Genomic DNA, 23,627 nt, shown 5'->3' with positions numbered 1-23,627 from the left:
CCCTGTTGGTGGCTCTCTCCCTCTGTCCAGTGTCTCACTATTCTCCCTGTTGGTGGTTCCCTCCCTCTGTCCAGTGTCTCACTATTCTCCCCGTTGGTGGCTCTCTCCCTCTGTAGAGTGTCTCACTATTCTCCCTGTTGGTGGCTCCCTCCCTCTGTCCAGTGTCTCACTATTCTCCCCGTTGGTGGCTCCCTCCCTCTGTCCAGTGTCTCACTATTCTCCCCATTGGTGGCTCCCTCCCTCTGTCCAGTGTCTCACTATTCTCCCCGTTGGTGGCTCTCTCCCTCTGTACAGTGTCTCACTATTCTCCCCGTTGGTGGCTCCCTCTGTCCAGTGTCTCACTATTCTCCCTGTTGGTGGCTCCCTCTGTCCAGTGTCTCACTATTCTCCCTGTTGGTGGCTCCCTCTGTCCAGTGTCTCACTATTCTCCCCGTTGGTGGCTCCCTCCCTCTGTCCAGTGTCTCACTATTCTCCCTGTTGGTGGCTCCCTCTGTCCAGTGTCTCACTATTCTCCCCATTGGTGGCTCCCTCCCTCTGTCCAGTGTCTCACTATTCTCCCTGTTGGTGGCTCCCTCCCTCTGTCCAGTGTCTCACTATTCTCCCCGTTGGTGGCTCTCTCCCTCTGTCCAGTGTCTCACTATTCTCCCTGTTGGTGGCTCCCTCCCTCTGTCCAGTGTCTCACTATTTTCACTGTTGGTGGCTCCCTCCCTCTGTCCAGTGTCTCACTATTCTCCCTGTTGGTGGCTCCCTCCCTCTGTCCAGTGTCTCACTATTCTCCCTGTTGGTGGCTCCCTCTGTCCAGTGTCTCACTATTCTCCCTGTTGGTGGCTCCCTCTGTCCAGTGTCTCACTATTCTCCCCGTTGGTGGCTCCCTCCCTCTGTCCAGTGTCTCACTATTCTCCCTGTTGGTGGCTCCCTCTGTCCAGTGTCTCACTATTCTCCCCATTGGTGGCTCCCTCCCTCTGTCCAGTGTCTCACTATTCTCCCTGTTGGTGGCTCCCTCCCTCTGTCCAGTGTCTCACTATTCTCCCCGTTGGTGGCTCTCTCCCTCTGTCCAGTGTCTCACTATTCTCCCTGTTGGTGGCTCCCTCCCTCTGTCCAGTGTCTCACTATTCTCCCTGTTGGTGGCTCCCTCCCTCTGTCCAGTGTCTCACTATTCTCCCTGTTGGTGGCTCCCTCCCTCTGTCCAGTGTCTCACTATTCTCCCTGTTGGTGGCTCCCTCTGTCCAGTGTCTCACTATTCTCCCCGTTGGTGGCTCCCTCCCTCTGTCCAGTGTCTCACTATTCTCCCTGTTGGTGGCTCCCTCCCTCTGTCCAGTGTCTCACTATTCTCCCCGTTGGTGGCTCCCTCCCTCTGTCCAGTGTCTCACTATTCTCCCTGTTGGTGGCTCCCTCCCTCTGTCCAGTGTCTCACTATTCTCCCCGTTGGTGGCTCCCTCTGTCCAGTGTCTTACTATTCTCCCCGTTGGTGGCTCCCTCCCTCTGTCCAGTGTCTCACTATTCTCCCTGTTGGTGGCTCCCTCTGTCCAGTGTCTCACTATTCTCCCTGTTGGTGGCTCCCTCCATCTGTCCAGTGTCTCACTATTCTCCCTGTTGGTGTCTCCCTCTGTCCAGTGTCTCACTATTCTCCTTCTTGGTGGCTCCCTCCCTCTGTCCAGTGTCTCACTATTCTCCCTGTTGGTGGCTCCCTCCCTCTGTTCAGTGACTCACTATTCTCCCTGTTGGTGGCTCTCTCCCTCTGTCCAGTGTCTCACTATTCTCCCTGTTGGTGGTTCCCTCCCTCTGTCCAGTGTCTCACTATTCTCCCCGTTGGTGGCTCTCTCCCTCTGTAGAGTGTCTCACTATTCTCCCTGTTGGTGGCTCCCTCCCTCTGTCCAGTGTCTCACTATTCTCCCCGTTGGTGGCTCCCTCCCTCTGTCCAGTGTCTCACTATTCTCCCCATTGGTGGCTCCCTCCCTCTGTCCAGTGTCTCACTATTCTCCCCGTTGGTGGCTCTCTCCCTCTGTACAGTGTCTCACTATTCTCCCTGTTGGTGGCTCCCTCTGTCCAGTGTCTCACTATTCTCCCCGTTGGTGGCTCCCTCCCTCTGTCCAGTGTCTCACTATTCTCCCTGTTGGTGGCTCCCTCCCTCTGTCCAGTGTCTCACTATTCTCCCCGTTGGTGGCTCCCTCCCTCTGTCCAGTGTCTCACTATTCTCCCTGTTGGTGGCTCCCTCTGTCCAGTGTCTCACTATTCTCCCCGTTGGTGGCTCCCTCCCTCTGTCCAGTGTCTCACTGTTCTCCCTGTTGGTGGCTCCCTCCCTCTGTCCAGTGTTTCACTATTATCCCTGTTTGTGGCTCCCTCCCTCTGTCCAGTGTCTCACTATTCTCCCCGTTGGTGGCTCCCTCTGTCCAGTGTCTCACTATTCTCCCTGTTGGTGGCTCCCTCTGTCCAGTGTCTCACTATTCTCCCCGTTGGTGGCCCCCTCCCTCTGTCCAGTGTCTCACTATTCTCCCTGTTGGTGGCTCCCTCTGTCCAGTGTCTCACTAATCTTCCCGTTGGTGGCTCCCTCTGTCCAGTGTCTCACTATTCTCTCTGTTGGTGGCCCCCTCTGTCCAGTGTCTCACTATTCTCCCTGTTGGTGGCTCCCTCCCTCTGTCCAGTGTCTCACTATTCTCCCTGTTGGTGGCTCCCTCCCTCTGTCCAGTGTCTCACTATTCTCCCTGTTGGTGGCTCCCTCTGTCCAGTGTCTCACTATTCTCCCCGTTGGTGGCTCCCTCCCTCTGTCCAGTGTCTCACTATTCTCCCTGTTGGTGGCTCCCTCTGTCCAGTGTCTCACTATTCTCCCCGTTGGTGGCTCCCTCCCTCTGTCCAGTGTCTCACTATTCTCCCTGTTGGTGGCTCCCTCTGTCCAGTGTCTCACTATTCTCCCCGTTGGTGGCTCCCTCCATCTGTCCAGTGTCTCACTATTCTCCCTGTTGGTGTCTCCCTCTGTCCAGTGTCTCACTATTCTCCTTCTTGGTGGCTCCCTCCCTCTGTCCAGTGTCTCACTATTCTCCCTGTTGGTGGCTCCCTCCCTCTGTTCAGTGACTCACTATTCTCCCTGTTGGTGGCTCTCTCCCTCTGTCCAGTGTCTCACTATTCTCCCTGTTGGTGGTTCCCTCCCTCTGTCCAGTGTCTCACTATTCTCCCCGTTGGTGGCTCACTCCCTCTGTAGAGTGTCTCACTATTCTCCCTGTTGGTGGCTCCCTCCCTCTGTCCAGTGTCTCACTATTCTCCCCGTTGGTGGCTCCCTCCCTCTGTCCAGTGTCTCACTATTCTCCCCGTTGGTGGCTCCCTCCCTCTGTCCAGTGTCTCACTATTCTCCCTGTTGGTGGCTCCCTCTGTCCAGTGTCTCACTATTCTCCCCGTTGGTGGCTCCCTCTGTCCAGTGTCTCACTATTCTCCCTGTTGGTGGCTCCCTCCCTCTGTCCAGTGTCTCACTATTATCCCTGTTGGTGGCTCCCTCCCTCTGTCCAGTGTCTCATTATTCTCCCCGTTGGTGGCTCCCTCCCTCTGTCCAGTGTTTCACTATTCTCCCTGTTGGTGGCTCCGTCTGTCCAGTGTCTCACTATTCTCCCCGTTGGTGGCTCCCTCCCTCTGTCCAGTGTCTCACTATTCTCCCTGTTGGTGGCTCCCTCTGTCCAGTGTCTCACTATTCTCCCCGTTGGTGGCTCCCTCCCTCTGTCCAGTGTCTCACTATACTCCCTGTTGGTGGCTCCCTCTGTCCAGTGTCTCACTATTCTCCCTGTTGGTGGCTCTCTCCCTCTGTCCAGTGTCTCACTATTCTCCCTGTTGGTGGCTCCCTCCCTCTGTCCAGTGTCTCATTATTCTCCCCGTTGGTGGCTCCCTCCCTCTGTCCAGTGTCTCACTATTCTCCCCATTGGTGGCTCCCTCCCTCTGTCCAGTGTCTCACTATTCTCCCCGTTGGTGGCTCTCTCCCTCTGTACAGTGTCTCACTATTCTCCCTGTTGGTGGCTCCCTCTGTCCAGTGTCTCACTATTCTCCCCGTTGGTGGCTCCCTCCCTCTGTCCAGTGTCTCACTATTCTCCCTGTTGGTGGCTCCCTCCCTCTGTCCAGTGTCTCACTATTCTCCCCGTTGGTGGCTCCCTCCCTCTGTCCAGTGTCTCACTATTCTCCCTGTTGGTGGCTCCCTCTGTCCAGTGTCTCACTATTCTCCCCGTTGGTGGCTCCCTCTGTCCAGTGTCTCACTATTCTCCCTGTTGGTGGCTCCCTCTGTCCAGTGTCTCACTATTCTCCCTGTTGGTGGCTCCCTCTGTCCAGTGTCTCACTAATCTTCCCGTTGGTGGCTCCCTCTGTCCAGTGTCTCACTATTCTCTCTGTTGGTGGCCCCCTCTGTCCAGTGTCTCACTATTCTCCCCGTTGGTGGCTCCCTCCCTCTGTCCAGTGTCTCACTATTCTCCCTGTTGGTGGCTCCCTCTGTCCAGTGTCTCACTATTCTCCCTGTTAGTGGCTCCCTCCCTCTGTCCAGTGTCTCACTATTCTCCCTGTTGGTGGCTCCCTCCCTCTGTCCAGTGTCTCACTATTCTCCCCGTTGGTGGCTCCCTCCCTCTGTCCAGTGTCTCACTATTCTCCCTGTTGGTGGCTCCCTCTGTCCAGTGTCTCACTATTCTCCCCGTTGGTGGCTCCCTCACTCTGTCCAGTGTCTCACTATTCTCCCTGTTGGTGGCTCCCTCCCTCTGTCCAGTGTCTCACTATTTTCCCTGTTGGTGGCTCCCTCCCTCTGTCCAGTGTCTCACTATTCTCCCCATTGGTGGCTCCCTCTGTCCAGTGTCTCACTATTCTCCCTGTTGGTGGCTCCCTCCCTCTGTCCAGCATCTCACTATTCTCCCCATTGGTGGCTCCTTCATTGGTGGCTCCCAGTATTGCTGGTAGTTGTACAAGTTGCTGTAGTAGGCTGCAGAGTTAAGGTAGGTAGGGTAGGGTTAAGGGTAGGTAGGGTAGGATTTAGGTAGGGTAAGGTTAAGGGTAGGTAGGGTAGGGTTAAGGGTAGGGTTATGGTAGGGTAGGGTTAAGGTAGGGTTAAGGTAGGGTAAGGTAGGATAGGGTTACAGTAGGTTAGGGTTAAGGTAGGGCAGGGTGGGGTGGGGTAGGGTTAAGGTAGGGTAGGGTTAAGAGTAGGGTATGGATAAGGTAGGTGGGTAGGGTAGGGTAGGGTTAAGGCTAAGGTTAAGGGTAGGAGAGGGTTAAAAAACCTGTTGCGTCCCGCAATCCTGGATCCGGGATTCTATTTATAGCCTCAAGCTCATTAGCATAACGCAACGTTAACTATTCATGAAAATCGCAAATGAAATGAAATAAATATATATGCTCTCAAGCTTAGACTTTTGTTAACAACACTGTCATCTCAGATTTTCAAAATATGCTTTTCAACCATAGCTAAACAAGCATTTGTGTAAGAGTATTGATTGCTAACATAGCTATAAGCCTAGAATTCAGCCAGCAACATTTTCACAAAAACAAGAAAATAATTCAAATAAAATCATTTACCTTTGAAGAACTTCAGATGTTTTCAATGAGGAGACTCTCAGTTAGATAGCAAATGTTCAGTTTTTCAAAAAAATATTATTTGTGTAGGACAAATCGCTCCGTTTTGTTCACGTTTGGCTATGAAAAAAACCTGTATACAGTTATAGCCTCAAGCTCATTAGCATAATGTAACGTTAACGATTTCTGAAAATCGCAAATAAAATGAAAATAATGCGCCTGCTCTAAAGCTTAGCCTTTTCTTAACAACACTGTCATCTCAGATTTTCAAAATATGCTTTTGAACCATCGCTATTCACTAATTTGTGTAAGAGTATACTAAGCTAGCTTAGCATTTTGAGTAGCATTTAGGACGCAACATTTTCACAAAAACCAGATAACCAAATAAATAAAATCATTTACCTTTGAAGAGCTTCGGATGTTTTCAATGAGGAGACTCTCAGTTACATAGCAAATGTTCAGTTTTTCCTGAAAGCATCTTTGTGTAGGAGAAATCGCTCCGTTTTGTACATCACATTTGGCTACCGAAACGAACTGAAAATTCAGTTACCAACAACGTCAAACTTTTTCCGAATTAACTCCATAATATCGACCAAAACATGGCAAACGTTGTTTGGAATCAATCCTCAAGGTGTTTTTTCACATATCTCTTCATTGATATATCGTTCGTGGAAGCCTGCTTTCTTCTCTGAATTCCATGGAAAAATACTTGCAGCTGAGGTTTGCGCACCAATTTCGGCGCAGGACACCGGGCGGACACCTGGTAAATGTGGTCTCTTATGGTCAATCTTCCAATGATATGCCTACAAATACGTCACAATGCTGCAGACACCTTGGGGAAACGACAGAAAGGGCAGGCTCATTCCTCTCGCATTCACAGCCATATAAGGAGACAATGGAAAACGGAGCCTCAAAAATCCTGCTCATTTCCTGGATGCCGTTTCATCTTGGTTTTGCCTGTAGCTCACGTTCTAGGGCACGCACAAAAAATATCTTTGCAGTTCTGGAAACGTCAGAGTGTTTTCTTTCCAAAGCTACCAATTATATGCATAGTCGAGCATCTTTTTGTGACAAAATATTGCGCTTAAAACGGGAACGTCTTTTTATCCAAAAATGATATAGCGCCCCTAGAGTTTCAAGAAGTTAAGGGTAGGGTTAAGGGTAGGGTTAAGAATAGAGTCGGGTTAAGGTAGGGTTAAGGTAGGGTAGGTAGGGTTAAGGTACAGTAAGGTTAAGGGTCGGGTTAAGGGTATGGTTAAGGGTGGGGTAGGGTTAAGGGTATTAGAGGGTTAAGGTAGGGTAAGGTAGAGTATGGTTAAGGGTAGGATGGGGTTTAGGTAGGATAGGGTTAAGGGTAGAATAGGGTTAAGGGTAGGATAGGGTTAAGGTAGGATAGGGTTAAGGGTAGGATAGGGTTAAGGGTAGGATAGGGTTAAGGGTAGGATAGGGTAAAGGGTAGGGTTAAGGTAGGGTAGGGTCAAGGTAGGGTAGGGTAGAGTATGGTTAAGAGAAGGGTTAAGGTTAGGGTTAAGCATAGGATAGGATAGGTAGGGTAAGGTAGAGGATGGTTAAGGGTAAGGTTAAGGTAGGGTAGGGTTAAGGTAGGGTAAGGTTAAGGTAGAGTATGGTTAAGGGTAAGGTTAAGGTAGTGTAGGGTAAAGGTAGAGTATGGTTAAGGGTAAGGTTAAGGTAGTGTAGGGTAAAGGTAGAGTATGGTTAAGGGTAAGGTTAAGGTAGTGTAGGGTAAAGGTAGAGTATGGTTAAGGGTAGGGTAAAGGTAGAGTAGGGTTAAGGGTAAGGTTAAGGTAGGGTAGGGTAAAGGTAGGGTAGGGTTAAGGGAAAGGTTAAGGTAGGGTAGGGTAAAGGTAGAGTATGGTTAAGGGTAAGGTTAAGGTAGGGTAGGGTAAGGTTAAGGTAGGGTAAAGGTAGAGTATGGTTAAGGGTAAGGGTAGGGTTAAGGTTAGGGTTAAGGGTAGGATAGGGGTAGGGTAGGGTTAAGGTAGAGTACGGTTAAGAGAAGGGTTAAGGTAGGGTAGGGTTACAGAGAGATCTACCTGGTATTGTTGGTAGTTGTACAGGTTACTGTAGTAGGCTGTAGGGTAGCGTGACGGCTGGTAGAAGTTGTAGTAGGAGGTGTCCACCAGGAGGTCAGCTGTTCCATCAGTAGACTGCCCCCTACTGAACGCTGTGGGGCTGGACGCCAGGCCAGAACGACTACCTACAAGGGATTGAGGACAGGGATAGAGGTCAGGCAGGGCCAGGTATACTGTCCCTCAGACCAGACCGATTCCCTGCAAGGACAGAGGAACAGGGTTAGGGTTAGAGGTCAGACAGGGCCAGGTATACTGTCCCTCAGACCAGACTGACTCCCTGCAGGGACAGAGGAACAAGGTTAGGGTTAGAGGTCAGACAGGGCCAGGTATACTGTCCCTCAGACCAGACCGACTCCTTGCAGGGACAGACAGGAGATTAAAAAGACATTCACTCTGCTCCCACTGCTCTCCATCTGTACGCATGCTGAAATGATGGACTTAAAAATCCTCCAGCCAGTGTACTGCCACCCCTAGTACACTGATACCAACTCTGCCAGTTCCAAGAGAGTTCACAAGGTTGGAAACTAATATGCAAAAATCACTGAAGTTGGAGACTTATATCTCCCTCACTAACTTTAAGCATCAGCTGTCAGAGCAGCTTACCGGTCGGTGCAGCTGTACATAGCCCATCTGTAAATAGCCCATCCAACCAACTACCTACCTCATCCCCATATTTGTTTTTGTTTTTCTGTTCTTTTGCACACCATTATTTCTACTTGCACATCCTCATCTGCACATCTATCACTCAGTGTTAATTGCTAAATTGTAATTACTTCGCCACTATGGCCTATTTATTGCCTTACCTCCTCATTCCATTTGCACACACTGTATATAGATTTTAGTATTGTGTTATTGACTGTATGTTTGTTTATTCCATGTGTAACTCTGTGTTGTTGTTTTTGTCAAACTGCTTTGCGTTATCTTGGCCAGGTCGCAGTTGTAAATGAGGACACATTCTCAACTGGCCTACCTGGTTAAATAAAGGTTCAATTAAACAAAAATAAAAAACGTATTTGTTTTCAGTCAAGACATTTTTAGTTTTCAGTCCCACACAATAGCACCATCTGCTGGTGGCAGAACGTAGGCTGTCCTGAACTGATTCTTCCTGTCACTCTCCATCCTTCTCTTCATTGGTAAAACCATACATACAAAAAAATGCGGCAAAGCAACAACACAACACTAAACAATACATGAGTTGCACTATAACGGTGACAAACTGTGCCCACAAACTGTGAGGGCCAACATAAAGTTGTCCCAACACCTTACCACTGCTACAGTTCATTCAGCCTCATTTACTGCCTTTCAAAAAAAACATAGCTGATATGGCTGACTTGCTCTTTAAACAAATGTGGTTCCTGCTGACAATTGAGATGTACAAATTATGACATAGGGGACGACAAGCGGATAAAAGGCAATCCGTAATTTCGATTAAGACATTAAGAGAGAGACGACGGGCATAGTCAATATAACTATTTCTTCGGCACTTTTGAAATGTACAGCGACAGAATTCAGAACATGGGCCGTTCTCACAGTGTTCTCCCTGTACACTAAGTCAGAACCGTAGGATAAATAAAGAGGGCATATAAGCAGACAATGAAAGCTCTTACAATATTCGATGATGACATTTCTCTGAACATTGAACGCCGTTTGGGTCTTTGCGTGTCAAACAAGATTCATGTCATAACATTATTTGACACAATAAATAAGCTTTTAATTTGACACGTCAAATAACACTATTTTATAGAATGTTGTGTGTGCTGAATTTGCACGTGCAAGCCAAGCGCCACCACTACTATCAGTAGCACTGTCAAAGCTGTACAATGAAAGTTGCACACAACGGCCACGAATGGTGAAAACAGACCAAATTATTAGGGCGAGGAACATGGGCTACTAACAGCTTACGACACAACATACACTTAGTATTACTTTCTTAGCTACAGTATACATATCTCCCTGGCATATTACATCATTATTGCAGCAGCATAAGACATTTTTGAACTCATGTTGTAATGTGTTTGAACAGGAAAGTGGCACAGCGGTCCATCGTGAGGAAATTTTGTCATCAAAGAGAAAGATTTGAACGACCGTTCAAACGTATTTTCCCAGTCGTAGCTCGTTTTCCCGAGTTGTCTTGAACTCACAGTTAGCCACTGATTCCTTCCCAAACCACAACTTGTTGTGTAATGTTGAAAAGGATTTGATGTCGACTTGATTCATGGCGACGACTGCTAGCTTGCTAGCTAAGATTTTGAAAGTATGATGTTGACATGATCACTCCAATCAAAGCTACGCGTGATTTGATGTCATTCTATCTGTGGCCAATGACCTTGAGCCTTCTTGGATGGGCATTTCTAATATAACTCTATGGCAGAACCCAAGGGTCAAAATATTCGAGCTCTAACCTTAGAATTGGGGATGACGTGCTGTCCCATGAGTGACAGAAAACTGAGCCAATCAGGCGCAACACTGTATTTTCTGCTGGCTGCCCCACCACCACAGAAAGCACTGAGCTGGGCTGAAACACCTGCATTTTGGAGCTGCCTTACTCAAGAAAACAAAAAAGAGACCATGTTTGTATGCAGCTTTATTAACTCAATTGCATTTTTTTTTTTTTACATTGTTTGCAAACTGATAAGTGACACATATTAATGCCAAAATAACAAGCACAACAGGCAAGCCCCCCCCTGAAAACAAAGTGTGGCTCAGTCGGTAGAGCATGGCGCTTGCAACGCCAAGCGTCGTGGGTTCGATTCCCACTGGGACCACCCATATGTAAAAAAAAAAAAAAGTAGTGGCCCCAGCCGACTTGTAAGTCGCTTTGGACAAAAGCGTCTGCTAAATGGGATATATTATTATTATTATTATTTGTATTATATTTGTGTACCTAAAAGTGTGGGGCTCTGCCCTGAATGACGGGTCGCCACTGCATACAACTCACACAAAAACAACGTTATCAATGGATGAAACAACAACTAACTACCTCAAGGAGTTGCATTAAGGCATACTTACCATATCAACAACTAACTACCTCAAGGAGTTGCATTAAGGCATACTTACCATATCAACAACTAACTACCTCAAGGAGTTGCATTAAGGCATATTTACCATATCAACAACTAACTACCTCAAGGAGTTGCATTAAGGCATATTTACCATATCAACAACTAACCTCATCATGTGTTGGGATATCTGGAGTCAACAAAGACACATTTGTCTCAAGCTTCTGCCAGATTCAGCTCTGTGGTATATCTCAGTATCAGTAGATTAGGAGACAGAAGTGTTGTGTGTGTCCCAGGTCTGACCGTTGTCCTCATGGCTGAATCACTGAGTGCTCAACTCCTCTCCTCTCTGTCACCGGTCCAGGGGCCACAAACACACAGTGGCAGCAGCCTTGACCGGGTTGGTATTCCAGAGCTGATATCAGGCTTGAAGGAACAAGCTGTTTCTGCCTCCTTGCTTCCTCTACCACAGAGTGATCAAAAGATGGACTTGAGGCTGGCACCAGGACTGTACTATAGTACCAGAACATCAGGACTACACTATAGTACCAGGACATCAGGACTACACTATAGTACCAGGACATCAGGACTACACTATAGTACCAGGACATCAGGACTAGGACTACACTATAGTACCAGGACATCAGGACTACACTATAGTACCAGGACATCAGGACTATACTATAGTACCAGGACATCAGGACTACACTATAGTACCAGGACATCAGGACTAGGACTACACTATAGTACCAGGACATCAGGACTACACTATAGTACCAGGACATCAGGACTACACTATAGTACCAGGACATCAGGACTATACTATAGTACCAGGACATCAGGACTACACTATAGTACCAGGACATCAGGACTACACTATAGTACCAGGACATCAGGACTACACTATAGTACCAGGACATCAGGACTACACTATAGTACCAGGACATCAGGACTAGGACTACACTATAGTACCAGGACATCAGGACTACACTATAGTACCAGGACATCAGGACTATACTATAGTACCAGGACATCAGGACTACACTATAGTACCAGGACATCAGGACTACACTATAGTACCAGGACATCAGGACTACACTATAGTACCAGGACATCAGGACTACACTATAGTACCAGGACATCAGGACTACACTATAGTACCAGGACATCAGGACTACACTATAGTACCAGGACATCAGGACTACACTATAGTACCAGGACATCAGGACTACACTATAGTACCAGGACATCAGGACTATACTATAGTACCATGACACCAGGACTACACTATAGTACATGGACACCAGGACTACACTATAGTACATGGACACCAGGACTACACTATAGTACCAGGACATCAGGACTATACTATAGTACCATGACATCAGGACTACACTATAGTACCAGGACACCAGGACTACACTATAGTACATGGACACCAGGACTACACTATAGTACCAGGACATCAGGACTATACTATAGTACCAGGCCTACACTATAGTACCAGGACACCAGGACTATACTAATAGTACCAGGACACTATAGTACCAGGACATCAGGACTACACTATAGTACCAGGACACCAGGACTATACTAATAGTACCAGGACACTATAGTACCAGGACATCAGGACTATACTAATAGTACCAGGACACTATAGTACCAGGACATTGTGACTACACTGATAGTACCAGGACATTGTGACTACACTATAGTACCAGGACATCAGGACTACACTATAGTACCATGACATCAGGACTACACTATAGTACCAGGACACCAGGACTACACTATAGTACATGGACACCAGGACTACACTATAGTACCAGGACATCAGGACTATACTATAGTACCAGGCCTACACTATAGTACCAGGACACCAGGACTATACTAATAGTACCAGGACACTATAGTACCAGGACATCAGGACTACACTATAGTACCAGGACACCAGGACTATACTAATAGTACCAGGACACTATAGTACCAGGACATCAGGACTATACTAATAGTACCAGGACACTATAGTACCAGGACACCAGTACTACACTATAGTACCAGGACAATGTGACTAGGACTCCACAGAAAGTCCTCCACATGAGATGCTGTACACTGTCCTCCCAATGTCTGCAGAGCCAGTTGTGTCCACTGTCCTAGAACCAGGACTATACTATAGTACCAGGACATCAGGACTATACTATAGTACATGGACATAAGGATTATACTATAGTACCAGGACATCAGGACTATACTATAGTACCAGGACATCAGGACTATACTGATAGTACCAGGACATCAGGACTACACTATAGTACCAGGACACTATAGTACCAGGACATCAGGACTATACTATAGTACCAGGACATCAGGACTATACTATAGTACCAGGACATCAGGACTACACTATAGTACCAGGACATTAGGACTACACTATAGTACCAGGACACTATAGTACCAGGACATCAGGACTACACTATAGTACCAGGACATCAGGACTATACTATAGTACCAGGACACTATAGTACCAGGACATCAGGACTACACTATAGTACCAGGACATCAGGACTACACTATAGTACCAAGACATCAGGACTATACTATAGTACCAGGACACTATAGTACCAGGACATCAGGACTACACTATAGTACCAGGACATCAGGACTATACTATAGTACATGGACATAAGGATTATACTATAGTACATGGACATAAGGACTACACTATAGTACCAGGACATCAGTACTACACTATAGTACCAGGACATCAGGACTACACTATAGTACCAGGACATCAGGACTACACTATAGTACCAGGACATCAGGACTACACTATAGTACCAGGACATCAGGACTACACTATAGTACCAGGACATCAGGACAACACTATAGTACCAGGACATCAGGACTACACTATAGTACCAGGACATCAGGACTACACTATAGTACCAGGACACCAGGACTATACTAATAGTACCAGGACACTATAGTACCAGGACATCAGGACTACACTATAGTACCAGGACATCAGGACTATACTATAGTACCAGGACATCAGGACTACACTATAGTACCAGGACATCAGGACTACACTATAGTACCAGGACATCAGGACTACACTATAGTACCAGGACATCGGGACTACACTAATAGTACCAGGACACTATAGTACCAGGACATCAGGACTATACTATAGTACCAGGACATCAGGACTATACTATAGTACCAGGACATCAGGACTACACTATAGTACCAGGACATCGGGACTATACTATAGTACATGGACATTAGGACTATACTATAGTACATGGACAAAAGGACTATACTATAGTACCAGGACATCAGGACTACACTATAGTACCAGGACATTGGGACTATACTAATAGTACCAGGACACTATAGTACCAGGACATCAGGACTACACTATAGTACCAGGACATCAGGACTATACTAATAGTACCAGGACACTATAGTACCAGGACATTAGGACTACACTATAGTACCAGGACATCAGGACTAGGACTACACTATAGTACCAGGACATCAGGACTATACTATAGTACCAGGACATCAGGACTATACTAATAGTACCAGGACACCAGGACTATACTATAGTACCAGGACATCAGGACTACACTATAGTACCAGGACATCAGGACTACACTATAGTACCAGGACATCAGGACTACACTATAGTACCAGGACATCAGGACTACACTATAGTACCAGGACATCAGGACTACACTATAGTACCAGGACATCAGGACTACACTATAGTACCAGGACATCAGGACTACACTATAGTACCAGGACATCAGGACTACACTATAGTACCAGGACATCAGGACTACACTATAGTACCAGGACATCAGGACTATACTATAGTACCAGGACATCAGGACTACACTATAGTACCAGGACATCAGGACTATACTATAGTACATGGACATAAGGACTATACTATAGTACATGGACATAAGGACAACACTATAGTACCAGGACATCAGGAATACACTATAGTACCAGGACATCAGGACTACACTATAGTACCAGGACATCGGGACTACACTATAGTACCAGGACATCAGGACTACACTATAGTACCAGGACATCAGGACTACACTATAGTACCAGGACATCGGGACTATACTATAGTACCAGGACATCAGGACTACACTATAGTACCAGGACATCAGGACTACACTGATAGTACCAGGACATCAGGACTATACTATAGTACCAGGACATCAGGACTACACTATAGTACCAGGACATCAGGACTACACTATAGTACCAGGACATCAGGACTACACTATAGTACCAGGACATCAGGACTACACTATAGTACCAGGACATCAGGACTACACTATAGTACCAGGACATTGGGACTATACTATAGTACCAGGACATCAGGACTACACTATAGTACCAGGACATTGGGACTACACTATAGTACCAGGACACTATAGTACCAGGACATCAGGACTACACTATAGTACCAGGACATCAGTACTATACTATAGTACCAGGACATCAGGACTATACTATAGTACCAGGACATCAGGACTACACTATAGTACCAGGACATCAGGACTACACTATAGTACCAGGACATCGGGACTACACTAATAGTACCAGGACATCGGGACTACACTAATAGTACCAGGACATCGGGACTACACTATAGTACCAGGACATCAGGACTATACTATAGTACCAGGACACTATAGTACCAGGACATCAGGACTACACTATAGTACCAGGACATCAGTACTACACTATAGTACCAGGACATCAGGACTACACTATAGTACCAGGACATCAGGACTACACTATAGTACCAGGACATCAGTACTACACTATAGTACCAGGACATCAGGACTATACTATACTGATAGTAGGACTACACAGAAAGTCCTCCACATGAGATGCTGTACACCGTCCCCTCAATGTCTGCAGAGCCAGTTGTGTCCACTGTCCTAGTACCAGGACTATACTATAGTACCAGGACATCAGGACTATACTATAGTACCAGGACATCAGGACTACACTATAGTACCAGGACATCAGGACTACACTATAGTACCATGACATCAGGACTACACTATAGTACCAGGACATCAGGACTACACTATAGTACCAGGATATCAGGACTATACTATAGTACAAGGACATCAGGACTACACTATAGTACCAGGACATCAGGACTACACTATAGTACCAGGACATCAGGACTACACTATAGTACCAGGACATCAGGACTATACTATAGTACCAGGACATCAGGACTACACTATAGTACCAGGACATTAGGACTACACTATAGTACCAGGACATTAGGACTACACTATAGTACCAGGACATCAGTACTATACTAATAGTACCAGGACAATATAGTACCAGGACATCAGGACTACACTATAGTACCAGGACATCAGGACTACACTATAGTACCAGGACATCAGGACTACACTATAGTACCAGGACATCAGGACTATACTATAGTACCAGGACATCAGGACTACACTATAGTACCAGGACATCAGGACTATACTAATAGTACCAGGACACTATAGTACCAGGACATCAGGACTACACTATAGTACCAGGACATCAGGACTACACTATAGTACCAGGACATCAGGACTACACTATAGTACCAGGACATCAGGACTACACTATAGTACCAGGACATCAGGACTACACTATAGTACCATGACATCAGGACTACACTATAGTACCAGGACATCAGGACTACACTATAGTACCATGACATCAGGACTACACTATAGTACCAGGACATCAGGACTACACTATAGTACCAGGACATCAGGACTACACTATAGTACCAGGACATCAGTACTATACTAATATACTATACTGATAGTAGGACTCCACAGAAAGTCCTCCACATGAGATGCTGTACACCGTCCCCTCAATGTCTGCAGAGCCAGTTGTGTCCACATCAAAATGACATTGCATTGACAGGTGGTCCCGAGATCAAAGGCATTTGAGATCAAACCGCAGAGCTGCATGTGGCCACGTGCACATGTTTGTTGATATTCCTTGCTAGTTAGTCAGTTATTTGCCCAATTATAGCACATTTTCGGCCGGCAAACAGGGTTCGTAGGGATATGAATATCCTGTAAAAGTCATAGCGTGTGCATCACCTGCATGTGTGACTGGGCCTGAGGGCCGCCCCCCTTTTGTAGGTCCACAATGACTGTGTTAGTCACTCTCTCAGATATTAGTAGTATTATTCAACATTGGCCAAGTCATTCTGACACAGTTGGATAGCTGTTATTCCCCGATATTCAACATTGGCCAAGTCATTCTGACACAGTTGGATAGCTGTTATTCCCCGATATTCAACATTGGCCAAGTCATTCTGACAACATTCAAATATTCTTAGAATAGCCTAAACCACAAATAACTACCAATGCTGGCAATAGATCTCCAGTGAAACCTGCATTACCAGGCAGATAAACAAGTTAGTTAGTTACCTTGCTTTGAGGTAGCCAACCTTAGCCATTTGATCCCTGATTCATTAAAGTAGGAAAGTATTTTATAAAGACATAATAAGTATTTGGTTGTAATTGGAATGTTGTAATATTTCTTAGGCCAACCATCCTCCAGGCGAACCTTAAAGGGAAAGTGTTCTATTTTGAGACAAGCTTGACTCTGCAAAGAAGCCAATAGACAGAGGGGAGCCTGCATTTAAATCTGATAATAATAATGCTAATAATAATAATAATCATAATGATAACAATAATTGTATTGTGTAAAGTGGTTCCTTGCATCATTCAACAGAATTTGATGTCACCATTTTGGCCCCTGGTGTTACAGACCATTAGAAGTGACTTGAGCTTTCAGACAAGGAAACAAATCAGTCCTACTTGTTCAAAAGGACTAGTGGCTAAAAAAGTTAATGTCAAGCCCTGTGTTTGATTTTAATATGTTCAACTGATCTAAACCCAATAGTTATAAAGATAGGTACTAGATTATATTAGTTGTGGTAGTCACTGTGTTATAAACATAGGGACCAGATTATATTAGTTGTGGTAGTCACTGTGTTATAAACATAGGGACCAGATTATATTAGTTGTGGTAGTCACTGTGTTATAAACATAGGTACCAGATTATATTAGTTGTGGTAGTCACTGTGTTATAAACATAGGGACCAGATTATATTTGTTGTGGTAGTCACTGTGTTATAAACATAGGGACCAGATTATATTAGTTGTGGTAGTCACTGTGTTATAAACATAGGGACCAGATTTTATTAGTTGTGGTAGTCACTGTGTTATAATCATAGGTACCAGATTATATTAGTTGTGGTAGTCACTGTGTTATAAACATAGGGACCAGATTATATTAGTTGTGGTAGTCACTGTGTTATAAACACAGGGACCAGATTATATTAGTTGTGGTAGTCACTGTGTTATAAACATAGGTACCAGATTATATTAGTTGTGGTAGTCACTGTGTTATAAACATAGGTACTAGATTATATTAGTTGTGGTAGTCACTGTGTTATAAACATAGGGACCAGATTATATTAGTTGTGGTAGTCATGGCATTATACTGTGTTATAAACATAGGGACCAGATTATATTAGTTGTGGTAGTCACTGTGTTATAAACATAGGGACCAGATTATATTAGTTGTGGTAGTCATGGCATTATACTGTGTTATAAACATAGGGACCAGATTATATTAGTTGTGGTAGTCACTGTGTTATAAACATAGGTACCAGATTATATTAGTTGCGGTAGTCACTGTGTTATAAACATAGGGACCAGATTATATTTGTTGTGGTAGTCACTGTGTTATAAACATAGGGACCAGATTATATTAGTTGCGGTAGTCACTGTGTTATAAACATAGGGACCAGATTATATTTGTTGCGGTAGTCACTGTGTTATAAACATAGGGACCAGATTATATTTGTTGTGGTAGTCACTGTGTTATAAACATAGGGACCAGATTATATTAGTTGTGGTAGTCACTGTGTTATAAACATAGGGACCAGATTATATTAGTTGTGGTAGTCACTGTGTTATAAACATAGGGACCAGATTATATTTGTTGTGGTAGTCACTGTGTTATAAACATAGGGACCAGATTATATTAGTTGTGGTAGTCACTGTGTTATAAACATAGGGACCAGATTTTATTAGTTGTGGTAGTCACTGTGTTCTAAACATAGGTACCAGATTATATTAGTTGTGGTAGTCACTGTGTTATAAACATAGGGACCAGATTATATTAGTTGTGGTAGTCACTGTGTTATAAACATAGGGACTAGATTATATTAGTTCTGGTAGTCATGGCATTATACTGTGTTATAAACATAGGGATCAGATTATATTAGTTGTGGTAGTCACTGTGTTATAAACATAGGTACCAGATTATATTAGTTGTGGTAGTCACTGTGTTATAAACATAGGGACCAGATTATATTAGTTGTGGTAGTCACTGTGTTATAAACATAGGTACCAGATTATATTAGTTGTGGTAGTCACTGTGTTCTAAACATAGGGACCAGATTATATTTGTTGTGGTAGTCACTGTGTTATAAACATAGGGACCAGATTATATTAGTTGTGGTAGTCACTGTGTTATAAACATAGGGACCAGATTATATTAGTTGTGGTAGTCACTGTGTTATAAACATAGGGACCAGATTATATTAGTTGTGGTAGTCATGGCATTATACTGTGTTATAAACATAGGGACCAGATTATATTAGTTGTGGTAGTCACTGTGTTATAAACATAGGGACCAGATTATATTAGTTGTGGTAGTCACTGTGTTATAAACATAGGGACCAGATTATATTAGTTGTGGTAGTCATGGCATTATACTGTGTTATAAACATAGGGACCTAATATAATCTACCAGATTATATTAGTTGTGGTAGTCACTGTGTTATAAACATAGGTACTAGATTATATTAGTTGTGGTAGTCATGGCATTATACTGTGTTATAAACATAGGTACCAGATTATATTAGTTGCGGTAGTCACTGTGTTATAAACATAGGGACCAGATTATATTTGTTGTGGTAGTCACTGTGTTATAAACATAGGGACCAGATTATATTAGTTGTGGTAGTCACTGTGTTATAAACATAGGGACCAGATTATATTAGTTGTGGTAGTCACTGTGTTATAAACATAGGGACCAGATTTTATTAGTTGTGGTAGTCACTGTGTTATAAACATAGGTACCAGATTATATTAGTTGTGGTAGTCACTGTGTTATAAACATAGGTACTAGATTATATTAGTTCTGGTAGTCATGGCATTATACTGTGTTATAAACATAGGGATCAGATTATATTAGTTGTGGTAGTCACTGTGTTATAAACATAGGTACCAGATTATATTAGTTGTGGTAGTCACTGTGTTATAAACATAGGGACCAGATTATATTAGTTGTGGTAGTCACTGTGTTATAAACATAGGTACCAGATTATATTAGTTGTGGTAGTCACTGTGTTCTAAACATAGGGACCAGATTATATTTGTTGTGGTAGTCACTGTGTTATAAACATAGGGACCAGATTATATTAGTTGTGGTAGTCACTGTGTTATAAACATAGGGACCAGATTATATTAGTTGTGGTAGTCACTGTGTTATAAACATAGGGACCAGATTATATTAGTTGTGGTAGTCATGGCATTATACTGTGTTATAAACATAGGGACCAGATTATATTAGTTGTGGTAGTCACTGTGTTATAAACATAGGGACCAGATTATATTAGTTGTGGTAGTCACTGTGTTATAAACATAGGGACCAGATTATATTAGTTGTGGTAGTCATGGCATTATACTGTGTTATAAACATAGGGACCTAATATAATCTACCAGATTATATTAGTTGTGGTAGTCACTGTGTTATAAACATAGGTACTAGATTATATTAGTTGTGGTAGTCATGGCATTATACTGTGTTATAAACATAGGTACCAGATTATATTAGTTGCGGTAGTCACTGTGTTATAAACATAGGGACCAGATTATATTTGTTGTGGTAGTCACTGTGTTATAAACATAGGGACCAGATTATATTAGTTGTGGTAGTCACTGTGTTATAAACATAGGGACCAGATTATATTAGTTGTGGTAGTCACTGTGTTATAAACATAGGGACCAGATTTTATTAGTTGTGGTAGTCACTGTGTTATAAACATAGGTACCAGATTATATTAGTTGTGGTAGTCACTGTGTTATAAACATAGGGACCAGATTATATTAGTTGTGGTAGTCATGGCATTATACTGTGTTATAAACATAGGGACCAGATTATATTAGTTGTGGTAGTCACTGTGTTATAAACATAGGGACCAGATTATATTAGTTGTGGTAGTCACTGTGTTATAAACATAGGGACCAGATTATATTAGTTGTGGTAGTCACTGTGTTATAAACATAGGGACCAGATTTACATCAGTAACACTAATATGTTTAGACGTGGGTGGATGCACATGGATTGAATGTGTGTCATATATACCTGCATTAGAAGGTGAGGTACCAGCTGAGGTGTTTCCACAGGTAGGTGATCGACCTCCAGACACCGAGGACAGACAGTCTCCAGTGGGCTCATTCTTCACAACAACCTCCTGACTGGACAGCGTGGCTGGGCTACAGAGCCCCATCTCCTCCTCTTGAGCCTGCTGCCGTCGCAGAGCCACCTGCACACACACAGAGAGAAAGAGACACACACACACACACACACACACAGAGAAAGAGGGGGACACACAGAGAGAAAGAGGCACACACACACACAGAAAGAGGCACACACACACACAGAGAAAGACACATACATGCACACCCACACACAGACACAGTTAGTTACTGTATGGAGGAAGGATAGAGACATGACAGACATACAAGCAGGAAGGTAGACACAGAAAGCTGGGTAGACAGACAGACAGCTTGGTAGACAGACAGACAGCTGGTTAGACAGACAGACAGACAGACAGACAGACAGACAGACAGACAGCCGGGTAGACAGACAGACAGCTGGTTAGACAGACAGACAGACAGACAGACAGACAGACAGACAGACAGACAGACAGACAGACAGACAGACAGTTCCGCATACTCCTGGACCTCACACCCAGTTCCCATACTCCAGGTCCCACACCCAGATTAAGCCTACTCCTGGACCTCATTGGCCAGGTCCCACACCCAGATTAAGCATACTCCTGGACCTCATTGGCCAGTTCCCACACCCAGATTAAGCATACTCATGGACCTCATTGGCCAGTTCCCACACCCAGATTAAGCATACTCCTGGACCTCATTGGCCAGGTCCCACACCCAGATTAATTCTGCTCCTGGACCTCATTGGCCAGTTCCCACACCCAGCCTGCTCCTGGACCTGATGTAAAATGCATGTGGAGAATATCTTTGGGTTTCCTTTGACCACAGCCTGTTTTTAATTCATATTAGCTCCTATCTTTGTACACCAAATCTACCTACACATGAAAATATAGGAATTCCTGCATGTCAGTGAACTTGGAAACAATTGGACATTACAAACTTTATAAACATTTTATTGTCTCACAATCATATATCCTGAAGAAGGCTTACTGACTTCAGCTTCTTCCACTACGAGCAAATTAGGTTCCTCTACATGTAGCCTATCTGACTAAAGTATTGCCGTTGAGTGAATTAGACAAATTCCACAAAGCCACCAGTCTCTCTGATCATCAGAGTTCGTCATAAACTTCCTTCACTTTGGACTCCGTTTTAGTAAACTACAAGTAGCTCAAATTAAAGTGCCTTGTAGTAAAATTATCGTTTACAAATTACAATGCAACATATATTTAAAGCAAAATTGATAGTGTACATTTTGGCAATATTCTAACATCGTATTTCAATAACCTGTGTTCCATCCATGCTTCAGATTATGTATTGGTCTTCACATTTAGCTGTCTGTCTGAGGCAAACTCCAGCATGATGGTGTTTTCACATTGTAGCAGATTGTAGCCACCTAGCTATTCAATGTATCCATGTATCTAAACAAATGCCTTTGTTGTGATCAACTGTGTAAATACGGAACATAAACAAACAACTGTAGGATGAAAGGAAAATAAATCTGACAGACTATTTGAAAACCACAGCAGCAAACTGTAGCTAATAAATTATTGCTAACGTTAACTAGCTAAAGTTATGACAGCTAAAGTTAGCTAGTTCCACACAGCACAATGCACAATCCACGTATGCATATAATTGCAAAACAGCATTATTTACATTTACTGTGGAAAAAAAACAATGCATAGTTTAATCGAAAGATCCTAATACAATGCACTGCTAAATGTGTTTGCAATTATATGCATACCTGGGCCGCCATAACTCTCTGCCGCTCCGCGATCAGTTTGCATTTCTGGCACTGGCAGTCTCTCCAGTTGCAGAAGCGCTTGTGTCCCTTCAGCGGCGACACGTAGCCGTGGTTCCTGCACCGGGAGCACTTGGGCATCCGCGGGGGTTTCTTCCCGGTCGACGCGGACGGGGGACCGGCACACTCCAGCAGCTTGGTCTGCTCGTCGTCGCTCATTGTCGGGGTGGTAAGTGGTAGGTAGTGGTGATGGTGACCGTGGCTTCTGGCCGGTTGCAGGAAAATCTTCAGCAAAAAAAAAAAACTGATGCTCGGCGACCAACGGCTCTTCTCTCGCGACACAAGTGACAACTAGCACGGTGAGTTTATCTTATTGAAGTTTTTAATGTCGCGAGAAGTTGATGCAATATTGAGAACCTACAAGGTTACTGTCCCACGTGTACTCTCACCCTCCAACGTCACCGTGGACAGTTTGGCCCAAACTCAGCATTCCAGGCCGTAGGGGGGTGATGGCATGCCCGACCCAGCCCAGTCCTGGCGGGCACTCCTCTCCTCTACCCACTCGCTGACCAGATGAACCCTGGCACTGTATAATGAAGATCTATCTTGCAGGAAGTTGTTTTAACATAATGCTTTCCCTCAAAGTTAATGTAGGCAA

General features: G+C 44.5%; 1 protein-coding gene across 1 annotated transcript in view; it reads right to left on the bottom strand.

The window, feature by feature from the left end:
* dmrt1 (doublesex and mab-3 related transcription factor 1) overlaps window positions 1–23,188 on the bottom strand; it is a 98,117-nt gene extending 74,929 nt beyond the window's left edge. The window contains exons 1-3 of the mRNA XM_064971800.1: window positions 22,973–23,188; window positions 21,137–21,317; window positions 7,581–7,744 (exon numbers count right to left, since the gene is read on the bottom strand). Coding sequence (XP_064827872.1) covers window positions 7,581–7,744; window positions 21,137–21,317; window positions 22,973–23,188 — 561 coding nt within the window. The remainder of the gene's footprint in view (window positions 1–7,580; window positions 7,745–21,136; window positions 21,318–22,972) is intronic.
* Between the last annotated feature and the right edge of the window lie 439 nt (window positions 23,189–23,627).

This window comes from Oncorhynchus masou, chromosome 1 (genome assembly GCF_036934945.1).
Source record: "Oncorhynchus masou masou isolate Uvic2021 chromosome 1, UVic_Omas_1.1, whole genome shotgun sequence".
In the NCBI taxonomy this organism is placed as follows: domain Eukaryota; kingdom Metazoa; phylum Chordata; class Actinopteri; order Salmoniformes; family Salmonidae; genus Oncorhynchus; species Oncorhynchus masou.
Note: the sequence above shows the minus strand (reverse complement) of the source record. Positions and strands in the feature narration are given on the sequence as shown.